The sequence below is a fragment of the Epinephelus lanceolatus genome, chromosome 17 (assembly GCF_041903045.1).
Source record: "Epinephelus lanceolatus isolate andai-2023 chromosome 17, ASM4190304v1, whole genome shotgun sequence".
NCBI classification, from domain to species: domain Eukaryota; kingdom Metazoa; phylum Chordata; class Actinopteri; order Perciformes; family Serranidae; genus Epinephelus; species Epinephelus lanceolatus.
The window spans coordinates 20,158,518-20,182,821 of record NC_135750.1 but is presented as its reverse complement, the minus strand read 5'-3'; the positions used below and the strand labels follow the sequence as shown (position 1 = coordinate 20,182,821).

Below are 24,304 nucleotides of genomic sequence, written 5' to 3'. Positions count from 1 at the left end.
GCATTTAAGTGCATTAACTTAAATGGAGCAGTCCAGTATATATAGAAAAAAATACTTAACTTTGGTTCAGGCGTATAGCTGAATAATGTAAAAGTATACCACCAAAACAATAAAATAAAATAATTAAATTAAAATGAAATGAAATGAAATGAAATTAATGAATAGTTATAGTTTTATTTGAAAAACTTGTTGCATATTGGGTTACATGTTTATTTCTCAGCAGTACGATTTAAGGATTTATCACATCTGGATAACATTATTCCAACACCAGTTCGACCTCATCTATTGATAATAATTTTAATATATCCTCCTAGTCATAACAGTATTGTTTAATAATGTCTGTAATTGGTTGTGTCAAACCTTTTCCTAATAAAAATTTCATAAAAATTGGTCAAACAACAAAGATTTAAAGGATTGTCAAAAATATTTATTATGCTCAAACTTCACACGTTTAATAACAATATGACCAACCTTTTGTAAAAGATACTTCAGGGCTCAAGGTTCATTGTAACATAAGGTGAGCTGAATTTTTATTGCAAAATATAAATAAGAGCTTATATACAAAATAATGTATAATATTGCACTAAGAGGTAATTTCATGCATATCTTTTGCGTGCCCTATTTTTAAGCACCACCCAAGTACTCTCATAATATCTCTGCGTGTTGGGAGCAGACACTAATCACAAAGTACTCAAGTTGATTCACAGCAATCAACCATCATGAAAACAGGTAGTTTGGCATCCACGTATGAGGTTTTTCTTTACATCACCTGGCTGTGCTGATGCAGTTCACATACACTGCAATTTATTTAACAAAGTTCTGTGCTATTATATAAAGCTCCTCACAGCAAAATTTCAGTTAATGCACTTGTGGTCACATTCATATAATTAGCCTGTAGTGGTTAACCCTTCATTGATTAAAAAAATAACATGCAATGCCTACTGTATTAACAAATATGGCACCAAATCTCTGCAGCACGTTCCAGAAAAACTGTGCTCTTCTTGGAAAAATATTATGGTACTTCAAGATTCCCATTAGTATGAAAGATGAATATAAAGATATAATTATAATATTCATTCTCAATCAAGAAGGAGTAACTCCAAGCACAAAATGTTAACCAAATTGACCTTCACTGTAAGTCTACACCGGCAGCTAAAAATAAACTCGGGTCAGAAACTGGTTCACAGCGATGACATGTTCTATATGGCAGACAGAACTCTCTACAGGCTTTAAGTGAAGGGAGAAACCACACCATGAAGATTATTCTCCACACTCAATCTGAACAGTGCAGACTGATGATTCATAACTTAATCTTGAACTGTGGCATGATTGATATGAAGAATACAGTGTATATTATCACAAAACACTATTGTAATGCGTCCTACTGGCATAGTCAAAGTCCTAAATAAGTTATATTACTCAATATAACTCTCTACGGCAGGTAGTTTTGTGTGGAACATGTCTTTGTGTGTGAAGGTAGCATGGTAAATAAGGTTATTAAACAGACGTGGATCAGTCAATGTATTGGGAGAGCCAGCGGAAACCGTCTCCGTATCCTTGTCTCTTCAGCACACTGCACATGAAAACTTCCATTGGCCTTAAATTCAGCTCCTTCAGCGACACTTTGCCCTGAAAACACAGAAACACACATGCAAAAGCACAGATTTAAAGTCAATTTCAAAACATTTCAACATGCTTTACTGTGTATGTTGTGTGAGTAGGGCTGGTTATTGTTTAAAAAATTACACAAATTATTATTTTTAAAAAAATTATTGTTTAAAAAATTACAATACCAGTACCAATACCAGTACTCTTAAAGTGATACTAATAACAAAAGAGTGCTTCATTTGATACATTTATTCTACTTTATTTGATACCCATCATGTCAATGGAAGCATTTAGTTGCATAATATGCCACCAGATGCCACAGTCATGTAGTGTAGCCACACTTTAAAACATTTTGGTGGGATCTTGGCACGCTGAATGTTCAACTCTCTCAAATACAACACGCTCGACTTCACCAACCACCGACTATATGGGATCTAGCTGCTGTGGTAGTGGCCCAATCACACCTTGCATTAAATCTAAGAATGCTTGTGTGTTACAGATATTGTGGACTGGACTTTATATCGTATTCAAGAATTTGTGTTATTACATATATGCACATTGATTGTATCTGGTTTTTAGAAACACAGATGATGCTAAGAAGAAATTGAAAATGCAAATAGGGGAAAATATACCAAAATGTAAAAGTAAATACACCTCTAAATGACTCAGAATGAGGTGTACATTTGATGTTATACCCTAATAACCTTTCTGGAGATCTGCCTTGACCTATTTATTAAAATACACTGAATAATTGTCATGCTTTGTGCTATTTGTGCCAGGTATTCTGTCTGCAGTCCCTCAATTTCCTTGACCTCCGCACACAAATGGACAGACAGCTATTCAGACTGGAAAAAAATAAAGATCTGCTGCCCTATTTCTGTAAAACACATTATTTATTTATTGATTTATCCTTTATTTAGCCAGGAAGGTCCCATTGAGATACAATCCCTACTTCCAGGGAGTCTTGGTCATGTAATGTGTCTTGCATTTTCTCAAGAAACTGGTTTGTGAGGAACATTTTAGTGCAGCTCTGTCAGGCGTGGGGTGGAGGCGGATAATGTCAAATAGCAAAGTGTTGTCAGGGCTGTTTGAGAATTGACATTTTGCCTGTCAGATTTAAAGTCAATTTCAAAACGTTTCAACATGCTTTACTGTGGATACTATACAGTCATTATCTTAAACCTGTAACTTTATGCATGTTGTGTGACTAGGGCTGGTTATTGTTTAAAAAATTTCAATACCAGTATCAATACCAGTACTCTTAAAGTGATACTAATAACAAAAGAGTGCTTCATTTGATACATTTATTCTACTTTATTTGATACCCATCATGTCAATGGAAGCATTTAGTTGCATAATATGCCACCAGATGCCACAGTCATGTAGTGTAGCCACACTTTAAAACATTTTGGTGGGATCTTGGCACGCTGAATGTTCAACTCTCTCAAATACAACATGCTCGACTTCACCAACCACCGACTATATGGGTTCTAGCTGCTGTGGTAGTGGCCCAATCACACCTTGCATTAAATCTAAGAATGCTTGTGGGTTACAGATATTGTTTGAGTGGAGAAGATTTGATACTACTTGGTACTGGGATATTTAGGTCGATATATTAAAGGTATCTAGTACCGATACCCAGACGTACTTATGACAACATGATATTTGTGATATTTGTAGAGCTATTGTCTGACTCAAATGGTTCACTGTTGCATCTTGGACTTGGTAAACAGTAAATGGTAAATGGACTTGCACTTGTATAGTGTCTTTCTAGTCTTCCAAACACTCAAAGCGCTTTTTACACTATGAGTCACATTCACCCATTCACACACTGGTGGCTGAGGCTACTATACAAGGTGCCACCTGCTGCACAGCTTTAACACACTCACACACTGATGGAGCAGCCATTGGGAGCAATATGGGGATCAGTATTTTGCTCAGTGACACTTCGACATGCGGACCAGAGGAGCCAGGGATCTAACCACTTATCTTCCAATTGGTGGATGACCGGCTCTACCTCCTGAGCCACAGCCCCCCCATCTTGCTTCCTACTTCTCTCTCTTTTCTTGTCTTTTTTGCCAACAAACAGCAGGTGGTCTAACAGAAATCACTAATGAGAAAAAGATTTGTACAAGACAAGTAACATGCCAAATGCTTCTTATCAGCATATTGCCCCCTGCTGCCTCTGTGTTTAACAGGAGCAGTAGCGTTTTAAGCACAGTTACGCCTGCCCTTGGCAATTCAGATTTGTATTATAAACCCAGAGTTTTCAAATACGTGGGAGCATCAGCGGGAGCAATAACAATTTTCTTCTGTGTTGAAAGGAACGTACGTCTGGCCTTGTGAGGTTTGTGAAGCTCACTGTTGTTATCATGCAGTGAAAATGTCCTTGAACAGCCAGGCAGCATGGACACAATGTGCTATTTATTGAAGTCATAAAGCAGAGTAAGGGGTATAACAGAAAGCCATTTAAATGTTTCTACTACTCCACCGTACAGATGGATGCAATAACAGTGTACTAATGAAAAATAAAGCATGGCAGACAACATTTAATCCCACGTGTTTGTTACCTTTCCTGTCGTGTGTCCATGAAGACCAAACATCCCTCTGAGTGCATCCTCACTGATGGCCTCTGGACGGTCGATCTTATTCCCCAGGATGAGGACAGGGACGTTCGAGATGGTTTCATCTGTCAGCAGAGCCTGCAGACAGAAAGTGTCAAATACTCACCACAGAGAACTGAGCTGTGTTAATATTCAGGTGAAATCAACATAATGAACTTACATCCAGTTCGACTTTAGCCTCTGCTAGTCGCTCATGATCAGCACAATCCACCAGGTACACTATACCGTTTATGGCCGGGAGGTAGTTCTTCCAGATCCGTCGTGCTGTGAGAGCAACACAGTGTCAGCATTTATGTACCACACAGCTCCCAGTGCATCAATCAGCATGTTCCTTACTCCTACCTTGCGTATGACCCCCGAGGTCAAACGTTGTAAAGGTCATCCCAGCTATGGTCAGCTCCTCGGACGCTGAGGAAAGAGGGGAAGCATTGACTTTAGATAAGCGATGAAGCAAGAAACATGAGATTGACTGCAGATGTGATGACATATCAAATTGCCGGATGTACTTGGATGTAGCGTCGGCACGTGCTGTCCTAGCCTGTCGTCTCGGAGCATGTGCAGGAGCGTTGTTTTTCCAGCATTGTCTAGGCCAAGGAACACTAGCTTGCCGCTCTTCTTGTACAACCCTGAGGATAAAAGGAAAACGAAGGGATGTGAACTGAATATATAAACTCACTATAAACTGATGATGAGCAGGAGGTGGACTGGACTTTATATCGTATTCAAGAATTTGTGTTATTACATATATGCACATTGATTGTATCTGGTTTTTAGAAACACAGATGATGCTAAGAAGAAATTGAAAATGCAAATAGGGGAAAATATACCAAAATGTAAAAGTAAATATACCTCTAAATGACTCAGAATGAAGTGTACATTTGGTGTTATACCCTAATAACCTTTCTGGAGATCTGCCTTGACCTATTTATTAAAATACACTGAATAATTGTCATGCTTTGTGCTATTTGTGCCAGGTATTCTGTCTGCAGTCCCTCAATTTCCTTGACCTCCGCACACAAATGGACAAACAGCTATTCAGACTGGAAAAAAATAAAGATCTGCTGCCCTATTTCTGTAAAACACATTATTTATTTATTGATTTATCCTTTATTTAGCCAGGAAGGTCCCATTGAGATACAATCCCTACTTCCAGGGAGTCTTGGTCATGTAATGTGTCTTGCATTTTCTCAAGAAACTGGTTTGTGAGGAACATTTTAGTGCAGCTCTGTCAGGCGTGGGGTGGAGGCGGATAATGTCAAATAGCAAAGTGTTGTCAGGGCTGTTTGAGAATTGACATTTTGCCTGTCAAATTGTGATTTGTGCTGTGTGAGAAAAACAGTTCTGGTGGTTAGAAAGAAGAAAGAAAGCATGTGTTGTTGGTATCTGTGTTCAATACTCTACCTAAAAGCTGCAAGACACTGCTGAAGCTCTTGTAGATCCAGTCAAATATAAAAGACATTTCTGTGCACTGCCTGTAACACAGATAACTGACATTATTTATTGAGGCACGTTAAACAAAAATAGAGCAAAGTACACATTAGGTATCTGCTGTCAGACCTTAACCAAGCCCCCTCTCCCTTCATAAACACGAGTAAATGGAAACATGTCTCAAATAACACGGCATAAAAAGACAGAATAAGTCAGCAAATATGTAAAAATGTAATGTACTGTTGCAAAAGGGCAGAATCAAGCACTGAAACTCATTGTTAATCATTATTCTTGACCCTGGATTACTCTGCTGGTATGTGTAAGCTCTGTGTAATCACACAAGCTTTACAGCATGAAAGCAAACGAGGGCAAATTAAGCAACAAACAGGCTTTAGATGATTTTTTAGATGCTAGTTTGGTCCGAGAGCTGTCCCACTGAGTCACACTGATCTTCCTCTGACTATTTTTATGACAGGTTGTGGCAAGGACACTTGATCTCGGCAGTCACCCCCTGCTTCCCCTCTTTCACCCACACACTCACACACACCTGTCACTCTGTGTGAGACTTGATGTGCTTGTTGCAGTGAATAGTGAGGCCTTCAGTGACTTAGACCTCGGGAAATTACACAACTGTAGATTACTTTATCATATAATGTTTCAGCTGGGGGATTTGTAAACACCAAACTCCATTTATCAAGTGTGGCATTTAATTTTACACATCTATGGATTAAACACTACAACACAACTGACATTGTGTGCTAAGTTAACAAGCAAAAATGTCGGTAGTCATGTCAGAAAACGCAGCAAGTTTTCGAGTAAATCTCAAACCAAAATTCCATAACAAATACACATAAATATAACAATATAGCATGCCAGGCCACTAAACTGATGACTGAGCTCCTCGGAAATGATTGTTCCAGTGATTTCAGGATTACTGCCACAGTTCGGCTTAACACAAGTAACTAGTAGTAACGACATCAGCTGTCCCACAGTAAACAATGACACATTTAGTAAACAACACGAGCGCGCAAAATGGTCCACAATGACTAAACTAAACCTTTATAATGTCACTAAAGTGTCTCAACAAGCAGAAAACTAGGCTTAAAATTAAATATGGACGCTGGAACAAAGTGAACTTTATATATAATTTTGGGTATTACCTTGGTCTGTCGGATTTTTCAACTGCCCGTGCGCTGGTTTTTGGTCCGAGCCTGTCCCGTCAACTGACATGTAGCCTGCGAGTTTGACAGTTAACCGGAAATACGTCACTGGGATGCTAAGAAAGGGGAGGGGCCAAATATTTTCTGAAAAAAAACAAAAAACTAACCATGAACTCTCACTGCTGTGGGGGATGAAAGCTGCCAAAATAAAATAATAATAATTAATTAATTAATTAATTAATTAATTAATTAATTAACATGCCATTAAATGTTCTTAAAATATTTGCAAAGAATATGTAGGCATTAATAAATTCATAAAATATGACAAATTAATTTTCCTGTTTAAATGTTCTTATTTATTTATATATTATATTTACATTCATTTACCTTTTAATTCACTTTTCCATTTTATTTATTTATCATTTATAATATATATTTTTTTATATTCATTATTATTTACTTCTGCTTTTACAATAGCAATTTTACCGCTAAATTTGTGGTAACATTTTATATTTAATTTTCTACAATACAGACACATACAATTTTCTAGTTGTAACGTAAAAAAAAAAAATTTGAGCACAATCTAAAGGTAAAAGTGTCATTATGTATTTTGAAGGAGGGCTCCAATATTAAACTGTAAATGTTATGATCCTGTTGAGTACATTTTATTTAAAAAAAAAAATCTTAAAGAATCCCCATGTGTACTACTTCTAAAAATCTGGATTTTACTTTAACATTGTGGTATTTGTTGTGCTTTATTGGTCTGTAGAAATTTGATTGTACCTCCTATTTTTACTGTTTAACCCTTTTGTAATAAGAAAATAAAAGGTGTATAAGCTGGTTACATTTATCAGAAACATTTAAGCAAAAAGACATGACCTGAACATGTGAACATGTTCAATGCTTTACTTATTTTAGCCAAAAGCTTTACTTACAAAGCTAAATTTATTAAAACCCCACCCATCTTTACTGGCTACTATAAGGAAATTCAACTTTACACCAAGTCCCTTCAATAAATAAACCCCTAATATGCAAAAGAACATCCTATATCTTTTAATGTTTGTTTACATTATTGTAATTATGCTATGATTAAGGTATGGTTAATTTAAAGTTTATTTTGCTTAATTTAATCTACTTTCTGCCTTTTTTGTTTTGTTTGTTGTCTTTGGTATCTGGAAGATAAGTATTTGATATTTGCCTTGTTATGTTTATACATTACCTGTTTGAATGGTTGAATAAAAATGTCAAAAGATGTAAACATGGTACATTTCAAAACAGAAAAGTAGTGTAGGGTACTGAACACTAGGTGGCACTATTATCACACAAAGAAGTTCAGTCCAGGGAAGTTCAGATAAATATAAAGCAAATATTAACTTTACATCTCAGAACTCTCTCATTAACAGCTCTGCTCATTAGACTTGTGGTCATGGCAGCAACAGAGAAACTAAAGTTCTTAATTTCCTAATTAGAACACATTATGTAACACACAAGTGTTGTGCAAAACAAAAAAAGTAACGCTTCGATGATAATTTAACCAGAGACGCTTTATTAAAGCAGTTCAGAGTCTCACATGTGGCACATGTATCTACAGGCACCTGTACTTTGTTTATGACAGCACATCTCCAAAGAGATCTTTGTTAAATAAGTGAAAATTCATTGGTCAAGATCTATCTCTCTATCTCTCCACTATCTCTCCATATACATGAAAACAGCCAGCCCCGACCCAACCATCCACATCCCATCCTGTCATCCCATTGGTTCCCATGGTAAGACCATCTTCAAGTATTCCTATGTGAGATGAGCCTTTTATTCTGCTCCGATCCAAACAGCTCCGGGGTTTACTTCCTCTCATAGTAGAACCATTTATCTACTGCAAATGGAAACATCACATTCAATCACATCAGATCAATCAGGTTCAGCAGAAATCCAATAATCTGGACATTATTTACAAGAATAGTTATGAAATGCTACCTGATGAGGGGATAGCTTCTTCTTTTCCACAAGGACATGTCTAAAAATAAAGGGAAACATCAGTTATGAAATAATTGAGGAGGACTGAGGCCTGGTGTTGAAACTTCAGACGTTACGTTGCAAGAAGAGATGGACAAACTCATACTTACTTCACAGACACAAGCTTTAGCCTCGTCCGCTGAGCAGCAGAAAGGGCTGTCGCTGGGTGAGACGCACGTGTTTTTGCTGCATGGTGTGATAAGACAGTCATTTATGGTGTTCAAGCCATAAATTAATACGTTTACATGTGTTTAAAATGCAGCTCTATTTTCTAAGCTGTGGTCAAAGCAGTTAGAACGGCATTTACCAGTTCAGTTCACCAGCATTGGCCTTTTGGGAAATGAGGGCTTTCCAGAAGTTGTGAGTGCTCTTGATGACTTCAATGGCAAAGTCCTGAAACACAAAAAAACTGTAAGTGTTCAAGTTAACTGATAAATTAAAGATTAATCTCAAACCATTTGTCCCTGTAAAAAAGTATGGCTAAATAATGTGTTATCGTAGAGACCTTGTCTTTGAACTCGTCGTTAAAAGCAAACTTGTTCTCCGGTTTCCCATCTGGCACTTTGTACCTCCTGAACCAGTCAACCGTGGACTCCAGGTAACCAGGTTTCAGGCGCTGGACATCACTGATGTCTAAAGAGAGACGGGGACAACAAAACAAGTTCAGCCTGACTGATGCAGGGCTGCTCAGAAAAAAATCAGATAGAGGCAAAAAATGAGGTGCTTACTGTTAAAGTCTTTGGCTTCAGGGTCCTCTACATTGATTGCAATCACTTTCCAATCAGTCTCACCCTCATCGATCATGGCCAGGACCCCGAGCACCTTCACTTTGATTACGTCGCCACGGGAACACACCTAATGAGGATGCTTGCAGTTCATTTTCTGTTGTCATCAGCAGTATTATCCTTTTAAAGTGTACACAATGATGAAATCCATAATCACAGTGACTTAATAACCTAATGAAAGATGACACACATTCATAAAAGGCTGTTTTACCTTAGTGCCGATCTCACAGACATCGATGGGGTCGTTGTCGCCGCAGCAGCCAGTGTCTCCATCTTTGTGTGCAGGATCTTCCCATGTCTGAAACAACACAGAGCAAAGCATGCCAGCTGAATCAAGTACTGAGCAGTTACACATTTTTAACACTGCAGGATTGATCTTACACAATTGCACATTTTAGGGATCAGAAAAACAAAGAACTCACCTGAGGAATGGCTCCATAGTTCCATATGTAGCCCTTATGTGGGAAAACGTTGGCCACATATCGCAGCTTGCCCTTCTTCACATCTTGCTTTATCGGGTTCAAGAGGTCTTTTGTAGCGATCTGAAAATAAATTGGATTGCTGTTACTTTCAAATAAATGATGAGTGCTAAAACGACAAAAAAAAATACATTCAATTCATGCTAAAGTGCACATGTGATGTCTCACTGCAATTGAAAAACTAAATATTTGAATAATTTGCATGGCTAAATTCACATTAAATATTTACATTATTTAAATTGAGACGAGGCTAGAAATGGTAAATGTAAATGTTTTATCTTGTTTGACTTTCAGGTGAAGGCTAACATGCTTTTTTATTAGCTGAAGACACTATATAAGCCATGGGTTAATGGAAACATTAAACAATCTAACTATTAGGCAAGGAAACTCTTGTCTGTGTGTGCGTGTGTGAGAGTCCTTTGCATATTTTAAGAACCGTTCATCCGATCTACTTCACACTTGGCAGGGTACTGTTCGGGATCCAAGCACATGCAGTGTGAAAGTTCATACGCTTTGGACATGCGACACATTCAATAATAATAAACTTTGAGTAAATAAGTGAACAGTGATCTGTGCAGCATTGGGGGCGGGGCTTCAGTGCTCTGCGGAGAGTAAAGGATGCATTTCTGACTGAGAATAGCAGCGACTTGGGTGTGTTTTTATTTGCCATAGTAAGTCATAACACTAATAACTTGTCCACTAATTAAATCTGTGCTTTACTTTTTAACTGCTGTGGTTATGCCAAAGCAAGCTAATATCCCTATTTGGAAATTAATACATCTACTAAGTGTATTTCACCCATATTTCTGACTATGAGTAGCTGCTTTTCAGGGGTGGATTTGATAATTCGGGGGTCCCAGGCAAATGTTGTCTTGCTTGACTTTTCATCCATTCTCTAATTGGGAATGTTGGTAATGGCAGTGGTAAAGGAAACACTCCAAACTTGAAATGAAACTGCTGATAGTGGGGCGTCGGTGGCTTAGTGGATAGAGCAGGCGCCCCATGTACAACAGCGGCCCAGGTTCGAGTCCAGTCTGTGGCCCTTTGCTGTATGTCATCCCCTCCCTCTCTCCCCCTTTCACACTTGGCTGTCCTATCCATTAAAGGCAAAATGCCCAAAAACATATCTTTTTAAAAAAAAAAAAAAAAAAAAAAGAAACGGCTGATAGTTAAAACTATTAATAACGCAGAGGAAAAGTCCTGCATTCAAAATTGTACCTAAAGTGACAAGTGAAAGAGAGGCATTATCAACACTTTCTTTTTGCGCTTTCACTTTCTATTTAAGCTTAAGGCTGATGCAACTCTTTTAAAATCTTGCTTGATTTTTATGATTGATAGTTTTACAACTCTATGATTATATGAATCAGTTAATCCATGTTTTAAACTGTTTTAAATGTCCTTTTATATTGAATTGCCCTGTCTGTTTTATGCCTATTTTCCTGTGAAGCACTCTTATACTGCCTTTATTGTAAAGCACTTTGTGCTGCATTTTCTGTATGAAACGTGCCATATAAATAAAGTTTATTAGGATTATTATCATAACACAATATACTTAAATTTACTTAACAGCAGGTCAAAGTGGAGCTTTCAGTTCTTCTTATAATGCTGGATGGTTTAATGAATAACAACAAATCATATCTTAATAGTTATATTTTGTGATTAAAATCTGAATCCAAAATATAACCAGTAACATGTTTTTAGATGCTTTGGGGGCCATTTGTGCATTATTTTCAGTATGATGAGTTAGAATAGCAACATAATACAACATGTTTCATATCTAAACATCATAATAAATCTAGAGCTGTTTGGGGCCCAGGTGTATTTCTCAGGAACTAATGAAGCACAGTGTTGAGTGTGCAGTTGTCTGTGGGAGTGACTCTTGACAAAGCTGAGTGCAGCAATACTACAGGCCGAACAATCAGCCCGTTCCAAACAGGCACTGCGCTAGTCTGTTAAATACACTGCGGTCAAACTGAGGCCCAGGCAGCTAAAATGTGATCCAAAAGTTGATGGTGGAGGAACATCTGAAACTCCTACCTCCATCTTTGCATTTGTCCATCTTGGTACTTCAACAACCATGTGGAAGATGTTCTGTAGGAGACAAGAATCCAATCAATAATAATGAAGATGACACAATTTGAAAACCCACAATGAATATACAGAATAATGTGCTACACTCTGGCTTTAACTTACACTGCTTTGGTCAAAACGTTTCCACCAATAGGATGAATTGTTTCAGAAAGATAAGATAAATAATCTACTGCAATCACAGGAGATATTGACAAAGCACTGGGAGAATCAAGAGTAAAGGCCGTTGCCTTCACAGATAGACTATGACCTTGCTATTCTGGAGAGCATTATTCAAACCAGTCCAGTGTCTGTAATGGACACACTGTAGTTAACTCAACTACGCATTCATGGAAACGCTGCAGGTGACATTTAAAAAGGTACACAAATTACATGTGTATTTACTGGGGCAAAGGTGATAGAGCCTGTCTTACCTGACTCTCATCAGCATACATTGGTATGTCATGGAATGGTGAGATGTACTTCCCCTCATCATTTTCTGCAAAACAGTCACATTAAACACTGTGTGAACATGGGAGACACACACAAGCCGCTCTGATGTGTCTCACATCAACAACTGAGAGCCCCTTGCTGGCTGAATCACGTCATGGAGTCGAGTATATTACCAAGAGAGTACATAGGTTTCCATGACTGCTCACTTTCACTTCAGGGTAAAGGCGTGCCAGTGATTTACTTGGTGAAGAGATTGCAGCTGCATGGCCTCTGCCCATTAATGGATAACAAATCTAGGACAGTGCAGCTAACAGAACAGGCAGTGCCAGTTTGGCTGTCTGAAACTAACATTAACTTGCATCTTGTTGGGCAATGCTAACAGTTAATGTTACTTAACCAATTCTGGCTGAGCACTCATGACCATGCTGCAATGATTAAGTCTTGCATTTAGACCGGGGGTGTCCAACATACAGTCCGGGGGCCCAAACCGGCTTGCCAAAGGGTCCAATCCGGCCCTCTGGATGACTTTGCACACCTGATATTGATGCACATGTGACGGCTGAGAGGTTTCAGGTGCCTTAGAAGCCTGACCAGAATACAGTCCTACCGTCAATCTTGCTGACAACGCCCAAATACGTTGTAGCATAAACACGACTCAAAATAAGAGAAGCTCAGATGTGGTGTGTTGCACATTTGAGGGCCATTTGAGCGTGAGAAAAAAGCCAAAGACTTGGTGCATCATGACAATTTATAGTGTAGACACTGCAGGTACTGTAAGTGTTATTTCCTGTTATTCAGACACCTCGCTCAAGGAACAATTGAATCTCACAATTTAGCCAGAACTCCACCTTAACTGTAGACTTAAGTCACGTGGGCCCTTTGTCTAAAGTCACGTCAGGATAACATCAACAGTTTAAACAAGGTCACCATCTACACTATACTTTCTGAAATAACAATGAGTACTTTCTATGGTCATATTTAAAGATATTAATCATTAATCTGTATCAGACTTCTGTCTTAAAACAATGTTAGTGGAATCCTGCTGCTGAGGCACTGACAAAACTTAAGATTGTAAATGGTTTGTGAGGCAGAGGATGACTTGAACCTGCTTTTTCAACAGCTTCCACTTTCTTCTTTGTTTAGTAAATAGATTAATGTTTTCAGAATGACAGAAAATTTTGAAGGGGTTGATATTTACAGGTTATTATGCAGTGGTTTCAGTGGTCCAGCCCACTTGAGATCAAACTGGACTGTGTGTGGCCCCTGAACTAAAATGAGTTTGACACCCCTGATATAGACAGATCTGAAACTTAACTCGGGTTTGTCTTTAAAAATTATGACTGCAAGCTGAGAGAGCAGCAAGACATTATAAATAAAACTGGTTAAAGAGGATTATCAAAAATCTGTGTGCAGCTGCAGTGGGCTTTTCAAGTGTGGTTTCATCAGCAGGTTCATTAACGCATTAACGTTATAGTTACAAGAGGGCGTTGTCCCACAAACACAACCTTTTATGATTTTATATTTGATGACGTGTTCAAGCACATTGCTTTCCCGAAAATCACCAACTTCCTTCTGCAAAGTTAGGGCAATAATACCGGTGTAAAGTCGACGTTATATCAGAAACCACATCATCTCACTCCACGTTAACACGTAAAACCGGCACAACTGGTCTGCGCAACTTTACGTGGCTCAAACCGAGCGATTGGGGCTTTTTAAACACGCGGTGATTTGCTTTTAACATCCAGTATAACGAGAATATAATGTCAACACTGTAGATAGCATGACACAAGCCAGCGACAATAAATGAATAAGTGACACGTGGGAGGTTGCGGCAAGCCTGTGGAGCTTGTGAAAAGACCTCTAACTAGCTAACAATGACCAAACTCTATTATTTCTACTCAGTCTCTACTTACTGAAGAAGATGCGGTAGCTCAGGGAGTTCGGGTTTCCCCTCTCTTCCACTGTGAAGTTCATGTTTGAGTGCAGGTTTGTGTTGCTGGCTGGCGCTGGGATGGAGGATGGCGGCGGAAGGAAACGTTTGCCCTAGGTGGAGGGTGGTGTAGACAGAGAGGGTACAGCGCATGCGCACTTTGCCTATGGTGCCTTTATAGGTTATAGGAAATATGGAAGCTGGCTGATGAAACTACAGAAAATATGCAAAAAAAAATGAGAGGAAGTTTGCATTTTCATAAAAATAGAACTGGAGACGAAGCCTAGGGATGAACAGCAACACCAGAGTACTACTATGACACATGATTATATGCACACATTCATATATACATATTCTTTTTTTCGTATGTGCATAAGTGAAAGGTGTAGGCCTATAATGCTGAGTTTATAGTTGTGTCTAAATTTAGTACTTTATATTTTTCTAATTCTAAAATATATGTTTTTGTATTTTATCTTTATTCTATAAGTATTTTATTGCCATTTAACTTGCTTTCCTATCTGTGCTATTTGAGCTGCTGTAACGTGAATTTCCCCAGCTTGGGATAAATAAAATTTTGTCTTATCTTATCTTATCTTATCTTATGATGTCATCTGACTTTGTCTTAATCAAAGTATTAACTAAATGGTTGGGGGTTTTTTTTGTTTTTTTTTTAATTCAAGTATCATCACCTTACAAACATTTAAGGCTAGTGATATTACAAGTGAAGATGGTGAATCAGCTTCTATAAAGAAAAATCCGTACAATAAAACAAAACAAAAATAAATAAACAACAATGTGAGGGTCTCATTCTAGAAGGGTAAATAAGTCTATTAAAGAAAATACTTTTTGGGCCTTTTTGTTTGTCATGTAGTACAGGGAAGTATTAACTAAATGTTGTTACTTTGGGGTACCAAAAGCTAACAGATACAAAGTGTTAAATATCCTCCTGAGACTTGGGTTTACTGGACCTTATACTTCACTCTGCTTAACGTAGACCTGTTGTCCTCGTTTGTGAACACTTCTTTGTGCTGTCTCGTGGCAGTAAGACCACCATACACTAACCCATAAAAACAAGATGGCAGCCATCTCTGCAAAGTCAGTCTGCAGCCGATCCTGACACAAAACTGGACAAGGCACAAAACCTGATCAGATTTAATAGCTGAAACGTGTTTACTTAGGATTTATAATGTTTGTAGTTTGATATACCATACAAATTTGACCAATTCTGGCAACAGTAGCAAGCTAAGGCACTTCATTAGAAAGTACTTATTTGAAGACACCGGGAATTTATCATCGGCTCATTTCAGGACATTGGGACTTTATTAATTATCGTTGATAATTTTAGTTCTTTAAACCTATCAGGTCCTACTGATGCCAAATAGCTAGGAGAAACTTTAAATGCATCCCAGGAGGATATGAATTTTGACATTTGATGAGTGAAAGGATCAGTCGGTGCCTCTCCCTGGTTGATCATCAACTTCTTTCCCTCATTACAACATCACACAGCCCTATCTTTAAATAAAATGTTGTATAAAACCACAAATACCTAAAAACACATTCCCAAAATCCAACCAGTGCAATAATATGAAGGAATCTCAAGCAGTGATCTTTATAGAATGGGCTGTGTTGTATATTTCAACACTAAAGCTTAACATTATTACAACATATATGCTCTGATACTGATTAATGATTAATAACTGATGATTAATTGTTTTACATTTCAGGTCAGAAAAAGAATAATTTCACAGTGCTTATTACCTATTATTGATTATGCTGATATTGTCTATCAAAACACATCTGACACTCATCTTACACCCTTAATGTAGTATTCTCTATGTAGGTCTGTTTTTGAGGTGTCCATATAGAGCTCACTGCCTCATGTATGAATCACTGAGCCTAAATCTAGAAGGCAATTTCACTGGGTTCAATTCATTTTCAAATGTGTTCATTTCAACTGCCCCTTGTATCTGAAACAGTTTTTGACTCTATGTAATTCCTCATATCCACAGACACCTGCAGTATCTCTTTTTCTTTGTCCCCAGAATTTTCAAGGAAGTTGGACAAAGGTCATTTCACTACAAAGCTCCATCTGACTGGAATAATCTTCCACTTTTCTTGAGTTCTGTTGCCTCTTTGTGCTCTGAAGCAGCAGACTTCTTTATATTCACATTGCAAAACAACGTGTTCATGATTTTAAAATGCTGTACGGAAAACTGCTATGTAAGTATTCGAGGTCACGGTATGTAGTAGTATGTAGTCTTATACAACAGCTGAGGACAGGGGGTGTGGGTGGAAGACAGTGAGCAAGCTGTCTGTATCTGTGTATTTGCAGTGTATGTGTGTTATGTAATGTAGTTTTGTCTGTATGTTTTTGTTTTGTATTTGTGTCTAGAGCACCCCCTTGAAAATGAGATGCAACACCTCAAGAGACTGTCCTTTAAATAAATTCAAATACTACCTGTTTTATTTTAACTATTAGTTATATCATTATAAGCAGCTGCTGCGCCTATGATCTCACATGACTGAGTCATGGCGTGTGCATCTGCATCAGATCAAAGAGACTTATAATTATAGGGTGCAGAAAAGTCTCAGTGCATGCCAGGAATCATAGAAATAGAATCTGTTGCTATTCTTGTCAGGAACATCAGTAATGAATGACAAACAAGAGGCAGAACGATCCTTGTTTTCCAAACCTTTATACATAAATGACACGATTATCTGCAAATGTAACAAGGAAGGGTTCAGAGAAATGTGCCTAAAACAGTCTTGATCTAGTCCAAGTCTGTGACAAATCCAGAAATCAGGGATATGTACTCATAGTATTTGAAGTAAAAATACTTCTTACAGAAAAGCCTCATGTGTTATACTATTATATATTGTATCATTAGACTAATATTCCTCATGCATTAGGTAATGGAGTTCCTTTTTACTTTTTTGTATCAGACTGCCACTGATGTTTAGTCTCATTATGGACCGATCAGCTGATTATTTTCTCCATGAATCAACTGATTGTTTGGTTTGTAAAGATTCTGAAAATAGTGAGAAATTCCACCACAATTACCCAGAGCCTAAAGTAACACCTTCACAGTACTTGTTTTGTCCGGCCAACAGTATATGTAGAAAGTTTGATTTACCTGTAGATGTCACACTTGATCTTTTTGACAAGCTGGTTACACCTGTTATGTTGTATGCATGTAAAATGCAGGGGTTGGAAAGAAATACTACATCTTAAATTCCTAAAATATACCCTAAAGGTTAAAATGACAACCTGCAGTAATATGGTCTACGGGGAGTTAGGTAAATATCCACTCTATTGCAGTTAAAAGAGAATTGTAAGCTACTGGAGGAGGCTGATAGAGAGTAAAAAAACTAAACTCAACTGAATAATGTACAACTATTTGCTTAGCCTGCATAATACGGGTGTATATGTGTCACCATGGGTCTTGCAGGTCAAGCTGGATGAATGTGGCTTGTCTCACCTCTGGCTCACACAAAAAGAGTAACAACATCAGCTGGTTGAAACTAGCTGTTGAACAGAGGCTAAAGGATCAGTTCATGCAAAAGTGGCAAAGTGAGCTCAGAAGCATGACAACATTGATATATATGTTGACATTAAACAAGAGTTTAAACTTGAGAAGTATCTGTTGTATGAAAACCAAAAGTACAGACAGGCTATTTGTAATTTTAGAGTAAACAACAGAATTACTAAAGTCACTGGAAGATACAAAGGGCTGGATAGAAAGCATAGGACACACAGCTGTGATGATAATCATGTGGGAGATGAGTATCTTATTCTATTTGAGTGTCAGAATGTAACTCTTAATAACTTACAGAGAAAGGTATTAGCCAAAGTATCATTTAAAATACTCATCTACGTTGAAATTAATTTTGTTATTACAATCAGATAAGCCAAAAGTTATTTGTAAACTAGATGTTTTTTTGAAGAATGTCCTTCCTTTATTTTAGTAACATTTGTTGTACTGTAGCCACACCGTGTGCCATTGTTCTGTTATTACCTTCTGTATGTAATGTTTGTACTCCAGCATGTGATATGGTCTTGAGTGAAATAAACAAAAAAAAATTAATTAAATGGAACAAAATTATTGAAAACATATTTATCTATTTATTATGTCAGAAAAGAAGCAAACCCTCATAATTTGGAGGCTGGAGCCATGAAATGTTTGTCATCTTTGTATTTAAAATTATTCAAAGCTTTCCAGATATAAAAATAAAAAGAGGTGACATTGAAGATGCTTTAGAAGTGTAAGGCTTAGATAAGGGATGCAAACTAAACTAATGTGAGGATATTGTGCTGCTATATGTGTCCTTAATGATATATTTTGTATTATACTGTATGTGGGTTTTTTTTGTTTATTTGTTTGTTTGTTTGTTTGTTTTTTTTGTGTTGTTGTTTTTTTAAAGGAGTGTGATATTATTTTAATTTTTTTATATATATGATGCCATATGTTCTAACTGGGGGGTGTCTTATATTTGTGTAACTTGTTTAATGTTTAAAATCAATAAACATATTTACAAAAAAAATACTTACATGATTACCAAAACAGTTGCCAATTAATTTTCTATGAGTCAGCTAACTTGTTTATACTTAATACTTATGTTAATTTATAACATAACTCCATATTTTATAATCTCTTTCTGAGTTTGGTGTAAAGTCTTAATTTGTTAAGTAACTCAAGATTTCTTATAATGGTAGTAACGTAAAAAGTAAATTTCTCCCTCTGAAATGTGGTGGAGTAGAAGTAGAAAGAGGCATTAAAAAATGACATAAAGTCCAATTTTATACCTCATATTTGAAGGCCTACTTACAGTGAGTAAAGTAGGCTACTTGGTTACTCCACCACTGTTCATCATGGGAACTTAAAATAATATAAATAAACTATAGGTGGATATTTCAATGATTTATGCTTATTTGATTTTTCAAATAGCAAATGAGGTCTCTTATCATATGTTTGCATGTGTAAATATTTTCATTAGGCTCAAGTATACAGTGGCAGAACTTGTGCCAGCTAAAATGATCAAAGGATGAAAATATAAATATAATAGTTTCATTAAAAAAAAGAAAATCTATAAAAATATATGATAAAATAATATCATGAAAATATCATAAAATAAAATTCTAAACTAAAATTAGAAAATATATGTAAATAAAATAATGAAATAAAATAAAAAAATTAAAAAAAAAAAAAAACAATGTTTCTTGTAGTCTGGTAACTGTGGGCTGGCACCATCTGCTGCTGCTCCGCACCGCTGACCTCACTTCCGCCCGCAGCCTGTCGTGCTTCCTGCCTTTGCTGAGGGAGGGGACGGTGCTGACGGCTGGGAGGACGAAAGGAGAGACAAGAAAGCTTTAGGGAAGATATAAGAGAGTGGGGAACGGCTCGGGTTTCCACCGTCCGTCGGGATATTAACACCCCAGTTTTCTGTAGCTGCTGGATTTGTCACCCAATCGGCGCTAAAAATGTCGTCCAGTCGTCAGCATAGCGAGAGCTGGGCCATCCCGACCAGGACGGTGTTGATCAACGACACAACGCAGCTACCTCATGACTATTGTACCACCCCTGGAGGCACTTTATTCTCGACCACTCCCGGAGGTAAAGGGACATCCCGCATACTTTACCTTTTTACTAACAAAATGGCGCATAATTGTCTTTCTGTGGTGTTTGCACTCTCACCAAACCTTTCTCTATACATGTCACTGTGGCCTATAGGCTGCCTTGTCATCCTGATCAAAACAAAAACAAAGCTAAGCCCCGCCCCCCTTGGCTCTCTAGCTGCTTTATGATTGGCTGGTTTGCAGCGCAGAGATTCTGATGCATGCATTGTTACCTATTGCATTTATTATAATACAGTTAAAGATGGTGGGGATGTGTTGTTTGCACCCATTGTGATTAAAAACAGCTTAAATCAAATACTGTGCATCAGCTGTGTAAAGCCAGACTGCAATGTGGGATTCATTTAGTGCATTTCAGATAAGGAAGTAACGTACAGTTAATCTTTGATACTGTAGGCCAGTGGTTTTCAGACTGTTCCAAGACACACCAAAGGGCAAGCCAAAATCTCATCTTGTTATATATCCGCATAACAGATATTGGCAAAAAAAATTCAACACCGTGGATCCCTACGTCCCTCTTCATGGCCATGGTGGTCCTTGCACCCTGATGAAGCCCTTAGGGTTGAAATCGGTTGGTGTTTTAATGTAAGAAGCCATGTTTTTTTAACAGAGGCTAGCTTTATTCTTGTGCATTTGATCCTGCTCCACACGAGTGCCTGAAGTTCATACTTTCTTCCCATGTGATGACCCTTTACTTCAAGAGCACCTGTGTTTTTTCTGGAGTCCTTGACCACACTGCTACCTCGTTCTCCAGTCACTAAAATTAGGTTTGGAAAAAAGTAGACATATCAATATCGGTTATCGGCTAAATAAATTGCTATATTTCGGCATATCGGATATCTGCAAAAAATTCAATATCATCCATCCCTACTCTTTATGTCCACGGTTGCCGTAGGTGTACAAAAACGAGGATGTACAATCTGTCGTTCGAGCAACAGCCCCAGGGCTAGCGAACATCTGCCAGATGACACAAAACAGCAGCTCTATTTTCACTGGCAAATGAGCAGGGAAATGTGGAGATCTGGGCGCTGGCAAGATAAACGGAAGTTAATCATAATTCATTCACACATACTGTCCACATTGGTATCGTACAGAGTTGGTTGAAAATCTGCAAAGTATCTCGTTAACGGGCATGACGAAAAGTTTGGTAACCAATGTTGTTTATCTTTCACATTCCTTTTCTTTGTTTTTCATTGTCAAAGCCCTGCCCCAGCCTCAGAACATAATGAAACTGACAGGGATATGAGTGTTTAACTAAAGACTACTTGTTGTAAGAGAAGTAGATGATTTGAGACTGAGTGGCTTCAATCTGGGCCTCCTGGATGAAGGCCAGCCTTTTGACTCACAACACATTTAATATCACCCACATCACATGCTTCCTTGGATAGAGCAGGAGTGACTAAAACTTGATGCCTGTCCTGTTGCAGGAACCCGGATCATCTATGACCGTAAGTTCCTACTGGAAAAGCGTAACTCTCCCATTGCCCAGACTCCCCCAGCCCACCTGCCTGTCATCCCTGGAGTGACCAGCCAAAATGTCCTGAGAGAGAACAAGAAGAACGAAGCCAACAACCACATCAACAACCATGATGGCAAGCCCAAAACCGGTAAGAGCGAAACAGGAAGTGTGTTGTTGTTCCAGTCACCCGAACTGCTCTTCTCAAACATGTAACAAACACACCCTCTGTTGTTGTTGTGTAATTATTCCACTTTATGAGCACCATGATAATTAAACAACCCAGCCTGTTCCAGACATGTCCCAACACCTTTCTGTCTCTGCGTTCTAGGTGATGATGCTCAGTTTGAGATGGACATCTAACAGACTGGAGCGACACCAGCAAAAGCAAATGACCTGGCATCACTCGTGCCAGTGGCTTGGCTTGTAGAAACCAATGTTGTGAGCCCTCATGGCAGCCATCTTCTTTAGCTCTCTGTCTCGCTGCTGGATGTAATGTGTGTAAACCATGGGGATTCAGTGTATCATACATACCGGTACAGTGTGGCCAATTCTGGAAACTGGGTTTATTTTGTAAAGATTTCCATGGTTACCAGTAGCTGTACAAACCACATAAACAAGGGAGCACACCTGAATATTATCCACCCAGACACATCGTCCAATTAGCAGATCGCAGTGCTCATCTTACAGCTTCCTGTGAGATCTTTAACAGAGCACACGGTAAAACTGACAATATTCCAAGTTAATTGGGGGAGGAAGTGGTCGTTCTTTAGTACTGGCCTTAGAATCAGGCAAACGCTTTGATATTCATCACACTCTCTGGTTTGAAAACCCTTGTAAGCATGTTATTTAAGTGATTTTTTTTCTTTCTTTTTTTTGGTTTTTGGAACTACTTGAAAAGCTCCACAATCTGTTATCGGTTGTTTGGTCTGTTTAGTTTCCCGTGATGGTATGCAAAGGGACGCAGTGTTTTTATTTTGCGATTGAGTAAAGATTTCATGCCATTCCAAGACTTTGATTTCCAGTACCAACACAAGTCTGTGTGAGTTTCCAATTTTCAGGGGAGAACGTTTTTTAAAATGGACTTTAGGCCGTGATTGAATTGTTCCGTAACAATAAAATGATCCCAACAGTGGAGAACATGCTTTCTTTTAGAACTAGAAGACCTCTGCCGAACGCAAATGTGCTTTATCGCAATGTTAACGAAAGCAGAAAATAAATTGCTCAGTGATTCGGATCCATTCCAAAATGTAATGGGTTCGTCCATTGTCCATGGTACACACTTCCACCAAGTTTCATGACCGTCAGGCCAGTAGTCTTTGTATTCCTGCTAACAGACAAACAAACCGTAAGCATAACCTCCTTGGCGGAGGTAATAAAATTTCAGCACATTGATATCAGTATCAATATGGAATCATCACCATTGTGACCTTTCTGTGAATCTTAATACACATTTCTCTGCTCCTGAGAAAAGTCGACACACTTTCCTCAAGATTTGATGTCACTTTGACCGAACTGGTTTGTTTTGTCGGCGCGATTTTTGCTTTCGTAATTTGATAAATCTTTAAAAAGCAGGTAAAACCCTTCAACATCTGTAGGGTAATTTTTGAATATTAAATTAATGTGGAAATATTCCAGTGGTCATCTTTGGGTCATGAGCAAGATTTTTAGAAAAACTTGAAACTACCCAGATGTTTTATATGCATTTTATTTTATAAAACACTTTCTCAGTATTGAGGATATTCGTTTGGGTATCAGTGCTGTCGAGCCTTTGGATTTGTTACCAGAAGACCTTGTTTGCATCAGGCTAGATGGATGCTGTTCCCTTAATCTACAGATCTGTCCCCAGTGTCCTTAATCCATTACCTTATTCTCTTCATGTGTCATGTCTGTCCATGCCTTACTTTACATCAGATGCAGTAAAACTAGAACTAGGTTCCTAGTCATCAATTTGTACTTTCCGACAGATGTTTATTTTTTCACTGTAACATTGAACAGGTGACATTGTACTTGGCAATTGAGCAAAACAGAAAATTTATATGGTTTTAGATTTATTTTTCCTCCTTTAAGCAGCTGTGAAGTTTTGAAGTGTGATGGCACACATGGCATTTTGGAGTTCTGAAGTTCAGATGTGGCGATGTGGTTAAAAAAAAGCCACGTGCTCATTATTTTTTTACACCACACTCATAGTCCTGTCTGCTAATTGTGCTCTGTCCAAGTAGCAGCTCCTAACTTGGCAAATGAATCACCATGAAGCTCCCATTTTTACATTCAAGTTTCATTCACACCACAAGTTTGTTTCTCTGTATGACTGGAACCACTGAATGGCTGAAATGATGTCTGTCAAACATTTTTTTTCCTTTTTTGGCTTTGTAATTAATTCTGGCCATGTTTGGTGACAATTACATAGAAGGGGTTGCTTGAACCCGATTTGCATTGCACATTTTTAGCGATAAAACTCTTTATATTACGGCATCATAAATTCAGATTGCGGAATTATTTCAAATCAGTTTGGTTTGACAGTGAGGGCTTAACATTGTGTGTTGAAAGAGATTTGAAACAAACTTACTGTAACTTTCTGTTATGATTTTAAGTAACTTTATTTTAAATGAAACTCCAATGCCAGTGGACACTGTTGCTGCAAGATCAATAAAGTTCCGTAACAAAGAAAA

The 24,304-nt window shown here is 37.9% G+C and overlaps 3 protein-coding genes across 3 annotated transcripts; 1 reads left to right on the top strand and 2 right to left on the bottom strand.

Moving 5' to 3' along the window:
• Nucleotides 1–405: 405 nt before the first annotated feature.
• sar1ab (secretion associated, Ras related GTPase 1Ab) lies at nucleotides 406–6,933 on the bottom strand. The gene is made up of 7 exons (XM_033612453.2): nucleotides 6,821–6,933; nucleotides 5,634–5,704; nucleotides 4,739–4,858; nucleotides 4,575–4,640; nucleotides 4,393–4,496; nucleotides 4,179–4,310; nucleotides 406–1,629 (listed from the first exon to the last, which is right to left on the bottom strand). The coding sequence occupies exons 2-7, from the start codon at nucleotides 5,689–5,691 to the stop codon at nucleotides 1,513–1,515; spliced, it is 597 nt and encodes a 198-aa protein (XP_033468344.1). The 5' UTR covers nucleotides 5,692–5,704; nucleotides 6,821–6,933; the 3' UTR covers nucleotides 406–1,512.
• A 1,410-nt stretch (nucleotides 6,934–8,343) lies between these two features.
• On the bottom strand, nucleotides 8,344–14,685 carry ppa1b (inorganic pyrophosphatase 1b). The gene is made up of 11 exons (XM_033612720.2): nucleotides 14,528–14,685; nucleotides 12,596–12,660; nucleotides 12,132–12,185; nucleotides 10,038–10,157; nucleotides 9,827–9,913; nucleotides 9,559–9,685; nucleotides 9,336–9,463; nucleotides 9,138–9,223; nucleotides 8,941–9,016; nucleotides 8,792–8,831; nucleotides 8,344–8,690 (listed from the first exon to the last, which is right to left on the bottom strand). The coding sequence occupies exons 1-11, from the start codon at nucleotides 14,586–14,588 to the stop codon at nucleotides 8,659–8,661; spliced, it is 876 nt and encodes a 291-aa protein (XP_033468611.2). The 5' UTR covers nucleotides 14,589–14,685; the 3' UTR covers nucleotides 8,344–8,658.
• A 5,155-nt stretch (nucleotides 14,686–19,840) lies between these two features.
• eif4ebp2 (eukaryotic translation initiation factor 4E binding protein 2) lies at nucleotides 19,841–24,304 on the top strand. Its single transcript, XM_033613907.2, has 3 exons — nucleotides 19,841–20,156; nucleotides 21,604–21,783; nucleotides 21,964–24,304. Exons 1-3 carry the CDS (start codon nucleotides 20,024–20,026, stop codon nucleotides 21,993–21,995), a joined length of 345 nt encoding a protein of 114 aa, XP_033469798.1. The 5' UTR covers nucleotides 19,841–20,023; the 3' UTR covers nucleotides 21,996–24,304.